This window comes from Aulonocara sp. 'chitande type north' Nkhata Bay, linkage group LG16 (genome assembly GCF_057382095.1).
Source record: "Aulonocara sp. 'chitande type north' Nkhata Bay isolate Kocher_YH1m ecotype deep benthic linkage group LG16, A_spYH_male_GT1.1, whole genome shotgun sequence".
In the NCBI taxonomy this organism is placed as follows: domain Eukaryota; kingdom Metazoa; phylum Chordata; class Actinopteri; order Cichliformes; family Cichlidae; genus Aulonocara; species Aulonocara sp. 'chitande type north' Nkhata Bay.
In genome coordinates, this window is record NC_141359.1 from 13,139,390 (window position 1) to 13,152,409 (window position 13,020).

General features: G+C 43.3%; 1 protein-coding gene across 1 annotated transcript; it reads right to left on the minus strand.

Annotated features, from left to right (window-relative positions):
* Positions 1 to 3,703: 3,703 nt before the first annotated feature.
* LOC147311139 (zinc finger MYM-type protein 1-like) lies at positions 3,704 to 5,662 on the minus strand. Its single transcript, XM_086266519.1, has one exon. It carries the CDS (start codon positions 5,556 to 5,558, stop codon positions 3,711 to 3,713), a length of 1,848 nt encoding a protein of 615 aa, XP_086122645.1. The 5' UTR covers positions 5,559 to 5,662; the 3' UTR covers positions 3,704 to 3,710.
* Positions 5,663 to 13,020: the final 7,358 nt, after the last annotated feature.

Here is a 13,020-nt window from a genome sequence, read left to right on the forward strand (position 1 = left end):
AAAGTAAATGTAAAAAGAGAACACAGAGTAAAAAAAGACTTTTAAGTGGAGGATTTTTCTCTGCATGGGTGTAATACAGTAAATATGCCACTGCCGTATCAGGCTGGCTCTAAGATCAAAGTTTCTTTTCTGTGTCACAAATGGGAACAGTCACCCATTTTTTAAAATCACACTTTCATCACAAAGGTAAGCAACTTTTTTTTATGCACAGCCTGGATTTGCTTACACTTCCAAGTTAGAAATATAGGTAATAATTCTTAAGTGCTGATGTTATGCAAGTGACCCAATTTTTTTAAAGCTATGAAAAAAAAATGTTCGTGTGTGTGTGTGTGTGTGTGTGTGCATAACTGTGACTGTATGAAACAGATAAAGAGAAGACAGAATGTGTTTGGTGTTGCGCTGGTGGTGCCTCTTTCTTCAATAGCACTAACAGTGCTTTTCACCTCTGAAATACGACTGGAGGAATTTAATTAGTTACTTAAAGTGTCAAGGTCCACACAAGAATCAAAACTAACAATGAAGTGATTCCAATTTTTTATATGTCCGACTATTCACAGACACTAAGTGTAGTTTTATAAACTTTATAAACGAGAACAGGTAAGTAGTGAGCTTTAGTTAAGCAGAAATGAACAGTCTGCTCTCCACAAACTACAGACAATTTGACATTTCACATGATGTGTTTATCGCTCATTACTAATTTCAAATGCCTGTGCTTGCTAGCACAGATGCTGCCTCTCTGTCTGGCTGTGGTGAGTGAAGCCACGGTTGTGCTTAATGCTATTACTGCAGCTCCATTTCTGGTTGGGCATTTGTATTTTTAATTACGTGTATTTTTTTTTAGTTGTTTATGTAGTCGGATGAAAAAGGAACGTACTGTTTCCCATTCTGAAGTTTTGCTTCAGAATTTAATAACAAATCATCTGGTACTTAGTAGGTCTTAATTTTTCTTTTAAAAAGTCAGACTTTTAATTTTTAAAGTAGAGTTTAAAATTTTTCATTTGCTGCTTTTTGACTCATTTTCAGTTCAGTCCTTATACGGGACCATTTTCAGAGGCATGTAAATAAACTCCAACGCTCTCTCAGGGGTTGTTAACCCACCTACACTGCTGTGAAAAAGTATTTGTCCCGTTCCTCATTTCTTCTTATATGAAGAATTTGTCACACTTTGATGTTTCAGCTCAAGCTAATTTAAATATCATAAAAGATATACTGAGTAATTTTTTTTTTTTTGTTACATTTAAAAAGCTGTCCTGGCCCCAGGCATCCATCTACTGTTGCCCTCATCAGAAAAGCCTCAGGGTGGTTTCCAATAAGCCATTCTTAAGGAAGGATAACATGGAGAAAGGGCTGAGGCACAACAAGTTATATAAGAGCTGGACTGAATATCAGAGTCAATGGGTGTTGGAGTGATGAATCCAACCCAGACATTTTTTGGTTCAAGCCATCGCCAGCAGATACAGAGCAGGTCATCAGTGAGCATCTACAGCCATCTTTAAAACATGGTGGAGGCTCTCCTAGGGTTTGCTGGGAAATTATGAATGCAGAAAAGTACAATCAGATTTTGCAGTACTGGATGGAAAGCCTCTCACTGGTATTATTTTAAGCATGACAATAATCCCAAATAACGCTGTCAATGTAATAAAAGCATCCTAGCATAGAAGAACATGCAAGGCTCAAGACTTTTGCACAATTTTGCATAAAATGGTGCTTTTGCCAGTAATGACACATTTGCTACTATTAAACTTAAGGAGTTTAGTTGCTCTGGACGTTGTAGGGCTGTCCTGGTTGACACGCCTCTGCAATGTTGCGTGGAGATCAGGGGCAGTACCTGTGGACTGGCAGACCGGGGTGGTGGTCCCCATCTTTAAGAAGGGGGACCGGAGGGTGTGTTCAAACTACAGGGGGATCACACTCCTCAGCCTCCCTGGGAAAGTCTATGCCAGGGTGCTGGAAAGGAGAGTTCGTCCGTTAGTCGAACCTCGGATACAGGAGGAACAATGCGGTTTTCGTCCTGGTCGCGGAACACTGGACCAGCTCTTTATCCTCTCCAGGATACTTGAGGGTGCATGGGAGTTTGCCCAACCAGTCTACATGTGTTTTGTGGACTTGGAGAAGGCATTCGACCTTGTCCCTCGGGGTGTCCTGTGGGAGGTGCTGCGGGAGTATGGGGTGTCTGGCCCATTGCTACGGGCCATTCGATCCCTATACAACCGTTGCAAGAGCTTGGTTCGCATTGCCGGCAATAAGTCGGACTCATTCCCGGTGGGTGATGGGCTCCGCCAGGGCTGCCCTTTGTCTCCGGTTCTGTTCATAATTTTTATGGACAGGATTTCTAGGCGCAGCCAAGTGGCGGAGGGCTTTCGCTTTGGTGGCCTCAGAATCTCATCTCTGATTTTTGCAGATGATGTGGTTCTGTTGGCTTCATCGGGTGAGGGCCTCCAGCTCGCACTGGAACGGTTCGCAGCTGAGTGTGAAGCAGCGGGAATGAGGATCAGCACCTCCAAATCTGAGGCCATGGTTCTCAGCCGGAAAAGGGTGGAGTGCCCACTCCGGGTCGGGGATGAGTTCCTGCCCCAAGTGGAGGAGTTCAAGTGTCTCGGGGTCTTGTTCTCGAGTGATGGGAGAAGGGAGCCGGAGATCGACAGACGGATTGGGGCTGCAGCTGCAGTAATGCGGACGCTGCACCGGTCCGTCGTGGTGAAGAGGGAGCTGAGTGTAAAAGCGAAGCTCTCAATTTACCGGTCGATCTACGTCCCTACCCTCACCTATGGCCACGAGCTGTGGGTAGTGACCGAAAGAACGAGATCGCGGATACAAGCGGCAGAAATGAGCTTCCTCCGAAGGGTGGCTGGCCTCTCCCTTAGAGATAGGGTGAGAAGTTCGGCCATCCGGGAGGGGCTCAGAGTAGAGCAGCTGCTGCTCCACATCGAAAGGAGCCAGCTGAGGTGGTTCAGGCATCTGACAAGGATGCCCCCTGGACGCCTCCTGGGTGAGGTGTTCCAGGCATGTCCCACCGGGAGGAGGCCCCGGGGCAGACCCAGGACACGCTGGAGAGATTATATCTCTCGGCTGGCCTGGGAACGCCTTGGTATTCCCCCGGATAAGCTGGAGGAGGTGGCTGGGGAGAGGGAGGTCTGGGCCTCTTTGCTTAGGCTGCTGCCCCCGCGACCCGGCCCCGGATAAAGCGGATGAAGATGGATGGATGGAGTTTAGTTGCTCCATACAGGCAACACAACCATAGAAACTGACTGCACGCATACAATTGTTGCTTGTAGCCTGGTTAATGCTGATGAGTCACAACAGCCATAACTGTCACAGTCTGAGTGGCAGACCGTGGGGAAGGAGGACCCAAACGCAGTGAATGGTGCGTTTATTTACAGTGCAGAAAATGACAATAAATCCTCGTGTGCTCCAGGGGCGTCACTAGGTTTTAAGGACAGGGGGGGCTTAGCCCCCAAGAGATGCACACGACATGAACGAACGTAGTGAATGAGCACAAAATTTCACAAACAGAAAACAAAGACTGAGAAATTGTTTTCCTACTTTTTTGGACAGATTAAACATCCTAGGCCACCAATAGATCTATTGTTTTATTTCAGTCTGCTTTATAATACAGTACAACAAAAAAACAGAGGAAATGTGTTTGCCGCATCAATAACAAGAAAAAAACTGAAAATAAAAAAGTACATTTTCCTGGCTGCAATCACCAGTTACTTGGTGGGTGGAAGCATCAAAGAATGACGTCTGTTTTTAAGAGTGGCAAATCGGTCAATCACTCTGTTGTGACTCAGATGCTGAAGCGTGTCTTTTTCAATAGACATGACTGCAAGACTGTGAAGTCTTTTCTGACCCATTGTTTGACGCAGCCAGGAGTGCAGCCGACGCAGTGCACTAAAGGACCGTTCGCACGAGCAGCTGCTGACAGGCACTGTTAGGGCAACTTGGATGGTTGCCTTCAGAGAGGGAAACATGTCTGAATCAAGGAGGTTGTACACAGACAACATATTTTTGGGTGGACATCCAGCCTCTGTTTTCCGGGTAAGAAAGTTTCTGGCCACCAGAACCTCCTCTTTTTTCAGGTCAAGTCTGTAGTGCTTTGCAAGTTCATTCAAGTGTGGTTCACTCAAGAAGTTCTCAGATTTAGGACTGCATGCCTGGACGCCTTTTAGCAGCCCTGCATCTACACTGCAAAATCTTTGATCAAGCTCGCCAACCATCCGATCCACACAAGGGAAAAGTAACTCTCTTTTCAATGTGTCTGAGTTGTTCAATTCAGTGCGTGAACCCACAGTTGCCTCCAGGACAAAATCCTCCATTTTCCTCTGTTTGTGCCTTGTCTTGGCACCTGGTTCAGGGATACTGTGGGTGTTACACAGGGCCTTGGTTTTCTCATACAGCTCTGTAGCAAATGCATCTGAGTGTTTGCCCTTAAGTGTGTCACACACAGCTTGTTTGCAGATAAAAGCTTCTGCCAGGTCTAAAGTCTCTTTCTGCAGGAATTTGTGGAGTCCTTCGGTTACAGACAGAATCGACTGAAACATCAGTAGTGCATAGACTGCTGAGAACTTGTAGAGCTTTGCTCTGAGACCAACAGCTATGGGGGATCCAATTGCAGATAGGCACTCCAAAATGGCAGGCAATGTCTCAAGAACTGCACTGATTGATCGCAACTGACATGCCCAGCGAGTGTTTGAAAGTTGCACAAGCTCAGTTTTTGTCAATCCAAGCTTTGCCTGAGTCTCCATGAACTTATGATGATTGACTAGGGAGGTGCTGAAGAAAGAATACACACACTCCAACAAGCTGAAAAGCTCCACAGCCTCTGGGACAGCCTTGCAAGTATTGCACAAAACCAGGTTGAGTTGATGAGCATAACAATGCACATAGATAGCCTCAGGATGGAGCCTTCTAAAATGTGCTTGTACACCTCCAGTGGAGCCACTCATAACGGCTGCACCATCATATGTTTGTGCTACACACTTAAGCTCTGCAAGACCATAGTTTTGGATCTGCTGCTGAATCTCATTTGCAATGGACTGGGCATCAAATGATTTTATCTCTGCAAGTGCAAGGAAACGCTCCTTCACTGCCCCCTCTGACACGTACCTGACACAAACAGCTAACTGCTCTGCCTTTTTATCCCTTGCCTCATCCACCATGATGGAATAGACTTTAGACTTTGTCATTTCAGATACAATGACACTAGTAACTTCCTGGGCACAACAGTCAATCATGTCATTCTGGGATGTTGGTGAGATATACTGTGCATTTGATGGGGGATTATGTTTTTGAAGAAAAGGATCAAACTCCTTCAAAAGCTCCATGCATGCAAGAAAATTCCCTCTGTTTGGGCTGTCTTCACCTTCATCATGGCCACGAAAAGGGAGTCCCTGTCTCCCTAACATAGAGGTGACTGCAACAATTCGTCTGAGATACTCTCTTCTTTCGACTATCTCACTCACATTTGCAGTTGCTATCATCTGTGCAACGTTTCCCTGTTTGCTAGTTCCCTGGTAGCTTTTCCATGTAACAACACTGTCCTTATGTGTTTGTGCCATCTCATGCTTGCCAAAGATGACTAAAGCTTTCTTCCAGTTCTTGCAACCGTTACTGACCAAACTATCATGTTTGATGTTTTTGCCAAACACTCTACATGGGAAGCAGAAAGCTGCACTCTGGTTGACTGAATATTCTAACCAGTTGTGCTTTTCAAACCAGCTGTGGTTAAATGCTCGCTTCTGTGTACCAAACGTATCATGTGGATAGCTCTTCAGCTTCACCTGTCTGGGCCCTGTGTCTTTGTCACCTAAATCAAACCCTGTAGTAGAATGAGTTGCTGCAGCTGCTTCATCATTTTCCCTCTCTTGGCCTGTTTGCTCTCCTCTCTCTGTAATAACTTGATCTTCCTCTGCCTCTCCATCCATTTGCTGCAGCTCCTCTGTCTCTCCTTGCTCTCTCTGACTTGAACTTGCCTGTTGACCTTTTTCTCCCTCAGCCACTCCTTCTGCCTCACCCTTCAAGATACATTAAAACATACTGAATTGTAATGTAAATTGCTAATATCATGACTTCTGCTCCCGCTCCACAGTAATTTGTTGCTCCCAAATATTTTGAAGTTACAAACATTATATTTTGAGCACGCATGTGACTAAAATGGTTGCAATTTAAAGCCCTGAAAAATATTACTAAATTACTTGAATTGAAGTAATATTAAAATAGAACCCTCAAAAATATGTGAGTCAGGCTAATTTGACTTATATATATCTCTCTCTCTTTGCTCTCTCCACTTTCTAACCTTGACTCTCCTAAATAAAAGCTCAAGTTAAACAGGTCTTATATGTTGTACCGTGACTGAAATGTTTCATATTTCATATCCATATTGAGTCCCATAAAATTCTAATCAGACTGTCTGCATCACAAATGACTCCATCCTTTGACTCACCTCTCCAGCAGACGTCTCTCCCCTCTGCCTCTCTGTGCTCCTCTGCCCTGACTCCTACAGGTTAATGGGGATGGAGTGATTATTATTATTTCCACTGATGATAACCATACCTGAATGAGCTCAGCTGGATTTTTCAGAGCTAAAGCGAGTGACAGAAATTAAAATTATGCTAACAATTTAACTTAGTGCGCTAGCCAGGTTTTTATTTACAAAATGGGGAGCACCTGGTTCATTATTTACATGGGACTCTCTGCTGTTAGCTGGAGCTAACTAATTGTTACTACCAGCCAGTGATGAAGACTTACTTTCTTGAAAAACTTGCGTATATCCATGATTTCTTGCCGTTTGCCACATGTACGCTAGTGTGTCCGCAGGTGTATAGGAGCGGAGTGTAAAGTAGCAGTGAAAACGAGGACTGGATTTTCAGTCATGTGGATGTCCCCTGTGAACAACTGGAACGGATTCGATAACGAAGCACTGACGCTACCTTAACAATGTAAAGCGAAAGGGACCAACCGAGTTATGATCATATTTGTGTGAATAGCGACAGGTTTATATTATTATTTCTTTAAACTCATATTCCTGCATCTTTATATTGAATTTGTCTGCAAGTTCTGTAAAAAAAAAAATCGAATAAGTTAAAAAAAAAAAAAAACCCCAAAAAAACCCCCCACCAAATTATTTAGAATATTTTAGGGTGCATGCTGCACCACAGAGGTCAAGAGAAAAGCTACTCATACAGTTAGATTTACACCTATCACTAAACTTCTCTCAACTGTCTCTTCTCACTTCCATCCCAGTGGCTGCCTCCTTCTCTCTTACGTAGACAGCCCACCCTCCCACTCTTGGAGTCTCATCTGTGTGTCAGCGATAGAGGTGAGGTCAGCCTCTCACCAGGCTCTGCAGCGCAGCTATCAGCAGCGTTTGCCCACAATGCAAGTAGCCAGTGGAGCGTGTGAATGGGGTCATGCCTGGGAGATGGGAGATGGAGAATGAAGCCGCCATCCGTGAATAGGGAAGAGAGGGATAACAATTCCTGAGGCTGTCTCCACTGCAACAGCAATAAATCTGAGAGCCTGTAGCCGGGGTCCCCAATCCCAGTCCACGAGGGCCGGTGTCCCTGCAGGTTTTAGATGTGTCCTTAATCCATCACAGCTGATTTAAATGGATAAATTACCTTTTCAACATGTCTTGAAGTTCTCCAGAGGCCTGGTAAAGAACTAATCATGTGATTCAGGTGTGTTGACCCAGGGTGAGATCTAAAACCTGCAGGGACACCGGCCCTCGTGGACTGAGATTGGGGACCCCTGGCCTATAGTGTGCCTCTTGATTGTTTGTCCCTCCTCCACATGCTTAAAGGAGGAAGCAGTGCTCGTGCATGTCTACAAGAGCAAGTGGAAGTGTGCATTCTTCTGCTGCCGTATAAAATTTGACATTCGTTTCCTTAAATGCTAGCGGAAGATGAGGTGGCCCCTCCAATCCATTTTTGATTGGTGCAATGATTATTCTATTTTCCACAGCGTACCTCAGACCATTTGTATATAAATGGATGTCTCTTATCACTGTTTCATGATGAGAGGCAGCATAAACGTGATATGAATGAAAAAAAAAGATTTCACTCAACAGCTTTCCACTATTTGAATTTAATTAGCAGGATAATGGATTCATTCACCCTCTCCTCACAGGTTCTGAATTTAAAAAAAAAATTCAATTGGGTTCACAGCGTGGGTGGGGGAACAGATCTCCAGAGTATCCTTTGTGTGTATAAAAATGACATGAAGATGAATATACACCAGTGTAGTAATTATATTTTCAGCACCTCAAATGAAGCTCTTCCTTTCTAATTGTGCTGTTTATTGAGTATTATCTGCGTTCTTTACCTAAATGCCTCCTGTTTAACTTTTTAGAGGTTTGCCTTGAATACACAGAATGCTAGCGTCTATCCCGGTCTTACTCCAAACACACAAAGTGATACACCAAAACCCCCTTTAGCATCATTTTTCAGCTTACTTGGATGTGCAACAGATTTCAACAGGAGCCCGTCTTCTGCTGAAATACAAGCAATGAGACCACAGGCAAAATTGCTGTATTGGTGTCACTATCACAGGAAGTCTAACGATGGTAATCAAAGGTCAGAGAAGTCATATTGGTGCATTAATCACTTACTTATTGCAAACAAAGGAGTGAGAAAGGCAAAAATCATATAATGTATGCATAATTTATAGTGCTATACTCAGGGTTAAATTGGACTGAACAGCATTTTTGTCCATGGGTTGTGGTTGAGGTGCTTCAGTATCTAGCTGGTGTTACTGAAGAGGTGTGAACATAAAGGGAGTAACGTTTTTTTAAGTGGCAGGTCATTCCAAATCTAGCGTTTGTGTTTGTGTGCATTTTGTCACCCATTGTGTTGCTAGCTAAAGGTCCAGATGTTATATTTCCCAAGGAGAGAAACAGAATGAGCGCTAACTTCACTTAAAGATGGAGAAAGAGGTAAGTAAAAGGACAGGAGAGAAAGAAAAGATGTTAGATTTAAAGGTAAGGACTGCTCAGTGGCATTTGATAAACTGTAAATTTAAAGCTTATGTGTAATTTCCTGATTTTTTTTTAAGAAAAGATTTGTATCAGTGTTGGGAAATTCACAGATATTGACTCTTACATGATCTTATTGTTCCCCCAAACTGCCAAATCTTTCTTTAATCCCTGATCGTGTTCACTTTTCTGTTCCTGGATTTGGCAAACTGAAAGAAAGTTTGCATTGCCACATACTAATGTTAGTATATCACTATAGGAAAGTTTCAGTGAGGTTTGCACAAAATACGTCATTCAAAGAGCTGCTTTCTTAGACTGAGTATCTTTCAGAGCCTGTACTTTTCTGCTTTTACTTGAGTAAATCTGTTGAATCTGCACTTCAACGTTTTATGATTTTAAAACATGTATCTGTGCTTTTGCCACCACTGGATATCTGCTACTCCTCTCCAAGTCTTTTTAAGATTTCTCCTTGAAGGCAGATCCCAAAGGGCCATTCCTTTGCCTTGGACAATGATGGTAAAGGTAAATTCTGCTTTAAAATATGACTAGTTTTTTCAGTATTGTAATCTACATGTTTCTAGGAGTGAGAATGTGTTGCAGTAACATGAGTCAACAGATGGCAATGTTGTTCTACTGATACAAATATCTTGAATCAGTACCTTGAATCAATTTGAATGACATCTGGTACAGACGTTCACTGATGCTTCTTAAGATAAACTGTAAAAAATCAGGATGAACTGATGTGAAACTTTAGTGCCTGAAAAACCAATGGCATTCCTACTGCTAGTTAGTGCTACTTAGGAAATATTTGCAAGTGATGTATTGATCCATGGTCAATAATCCAGGTAAGGAAATCCCAGGAAGTTGATTCTGTTCTGTTCTGCTCTGTCTGATGTAGCGCTTTTTACTTTCCTTCCACTTTCCTTATCTCCTCAGTACATGTTGATCAAGCAAGAAACTTGAAAGTGGAAAATGGAAGGAAAGTAAAAAGCATTTATATTAATTACTCTTTCAGATCCTGTTCATCTGCTGTACAGTTATTTTCATACCTACCACAACATCTTTTGTCCTCCACTTGTTTTCTAGGACACACTGCACACCATGCAGCCATAAGCCAGGTTTTTGGGATGCATACTACACATAAATACTGTTTCATATCTACTAACCTGTGTTATCTTTGGCATTTTTATAGATTAGAATTAATTCAATGCATACTGGTAACACATACAAACTACATACATGTGTGTGTACAGCAAGAGAGGCAGGAAAGAGGAAGGAAAATGTAAGTGGCTAAGGGAGAGTTGCAGGCAACTGAAAAGGGAATTGTGAACAGGTGTGTATGTGGCTGAGTCAAGTGATGGCTGAAGGTCAGAAACAACAGGGAGCTCTGCAGGGTGAGAGGGGAACAATGGGCCCTGAACATAAGAGGAAGCATTACTGATCAGCAGGTTGAAAGGGGGTAAAATCATGCAAAAAATATTGGGAGCTGGTTTCAGTCACGACAGCCTGTGTTTTTTTCCTTTACCTATCCTGATGAAACCTCTGTGAAAAATGCATCACACTCTTGCAGGAACTCCTTAAATAAGAATCCAGATAATTTAAGTTAGGCCAGCACCGAGGCTTTGCTTTTCTACAAGCACTTTCGTCATGTTAGATTCTCTACTCACTCGTCCTTGCCAGGGTTTACATTTATATTAATCCATGTTGATGATAAGAAAAATCAAGACATACAAGTTTGTAACATTCACAGACTTGTCATCATGTCTGAGCATCAAGTATGAAACACAGAGAGCTGAAGGTTGCCAGTGCTGCAGTGGGCCCATAGCAACATTTAAAAAAAAAATTGAATCTGCTGAGGAGTATTTTCCAATCTTTCTGTATTTCCAAAAGTGTGAGGTGACAGTAGTTCATTGCCCCATTTGGCATATCAGCGTTATTGATGACGAGAATATGGCAGCGCCACAAAGGCACGCAACGGAGCCATAATAATAAACAATGACTCTTCGTGTGACAGAGAAAATGAAAGCATATAATTGCAGTCAAGTTGAATGCTAATGGATGCTAATCACAGGGAAACTACCGCACACTCGCACACACACAGAGCTGCATTTACACCTTAAATGCGCGGCCCTGCTGAGGTGTTGTTTGGTGACTAAAACGGGTGGAGTGGTGCACAGAACACAAAGGTGTGAGGAACAAAAGAGAGACTTGGAGGTTGGCAAGGTTTGTGTAGAAATGGTTTACTCGCATTCAGCTGCACTCAGATTGAGATTAATGGGCTTCAGTGAATAGCGGGAAGCTCGTAAAAACAAAACAAAAACAACAACAACATTAACACAAAGAATGCAGCACGACATCCTGTGTTAAAAACTCCAAAACAATGGAAAATATTGTTTAAAAGATAAATGTTCAGTTACTTTATGGGTTCTGCCAGTTTGTATATTAACGTTCAATCATTCGGTCTGTCTGCAAAAATTGATTTTTTGATTAAATTTCCTAATCTTCCTCCATGGTTTTCTCCTTGTGCACCTCCGGGCCCCTTCCAGTGCTGCTGCTGACTTCAGGTCAGTACCTGCAAGTCCCATTCTGAGCACTTACGCAAGTAATGCACCAACTAAAGCAAAATACAGAGTAACAAAGTACACCCTTACTACTTCCATAGAAATTAAGAAGAAAACTAACAGCCTTGTGCTGCTGTACTTGATTAACTGGTGATTAACCTCCACAGAAGCTCAGGTTTCAGATGTTTTCAGGTCTGGAGCATTCTGGTGCCCCAGCCAGCGTAATGACCTTACACAAACACTTCAGTAAGAAACATCATAAGGCTGTTTCCAAACACTTCAGGGTTTGCTCATTTTATGGTAAGAAAGAGTATTCAATTGTGGGAAATGTTTTAGACAGTTGCCAATCTTCCAAGGAGTGGGCGTCCCAGGAAATTCAACCAAAGGTCATTCCATGCAGTGCTCAGTCAAACTCCAAAAAGCCCAAGAGCTGCATGTCAGAGGCTTCAGGCCTCGATTAGCTTTTTAAATGTTAAAGTTCGTGACAGTAGAGCTAGAAACAGATCAAACAAGTATGGCTTGTTTGGAGGTACTGCCAGAAGGAAGCCTCTTCTGTTTTTTAAAAGGAACACAACAGCACAGCCTACTACGAAGCCTCTTGAACAATGTCTGGACTAATGTATATAAATTCCCCTCTTGCCCTGCACAGTATCTTGGATGTTCCTAGGACTGCGCTCTTCTGTATAGAGATCTCCGATGTTGTTCCTGGGATCTGCTGGAGCCACTCCCCTAGCTTGGGAGTCACCGCACCTTGTGACCATGGGACCACCGTTACCTTCACCCTCCACATCTTCTCGAGCTCTTCTCTGAGCCCTTGGTATTTCTCAAGCTTCTCATGTTCCTTCTTCCTGATGTTGCTGTCATTCAGAACTGCTACATCTATCACTACGGCCATTTTCTTGTCTACCATCACTATGTCAGGTTGGTTAGCCACCACCATTTTGTCCCTCTGTATCTGGAAGTCCCACTAGATCTTAGCTCGGTCATTCTCCATCACCCTTGGGGGCGTCTCCCATGTTGATCTCGGGACTTCCAGGCCGTATTCGGCACAGATGTTTCTGTATACTATGCCGGCCACTTGGTTATGGCGTTCCATGTATGCCCTGCCTGCTAGCATCTTACACCCTGCTGTTATGTGCTGGATTGTCTCAGGGGCATCTTTACACAGCGTGCACCTGGGGTCTTGCCTGGTGTGATAGAGCCCAGCCTCTATACCCTGACACGTTCTTCCTATTATTTCCTGGTCTTGTTGTGAAACTTTCCCACCCTGTGATGTTGGCTCTACAGGTGAGCAGATGGAATGTGATCATGCTCTTGCGTCGTTGCACAATGATGCATTTCCATGTATGCGCAAACAAATCCCAACTTCCCCCTGCAGAAGTGAGCTCTCACGCTGGGTCTTCGTTGAGGTAGAATAATCTGATAACACTCCACATAGTTAGCGTTCCGATATGATTAAGCCAGGTTGCCATTTGTCAAGACTAATTT

Coding starts and splice junctions, on each gene's coding strand:
- LOC147311139 (XM_086266519.1), bottom strand. CDS start 5,558: ATGGCACAAACACATAAGGACAGTGTTGTTACATGGAAAAGCTACCAG.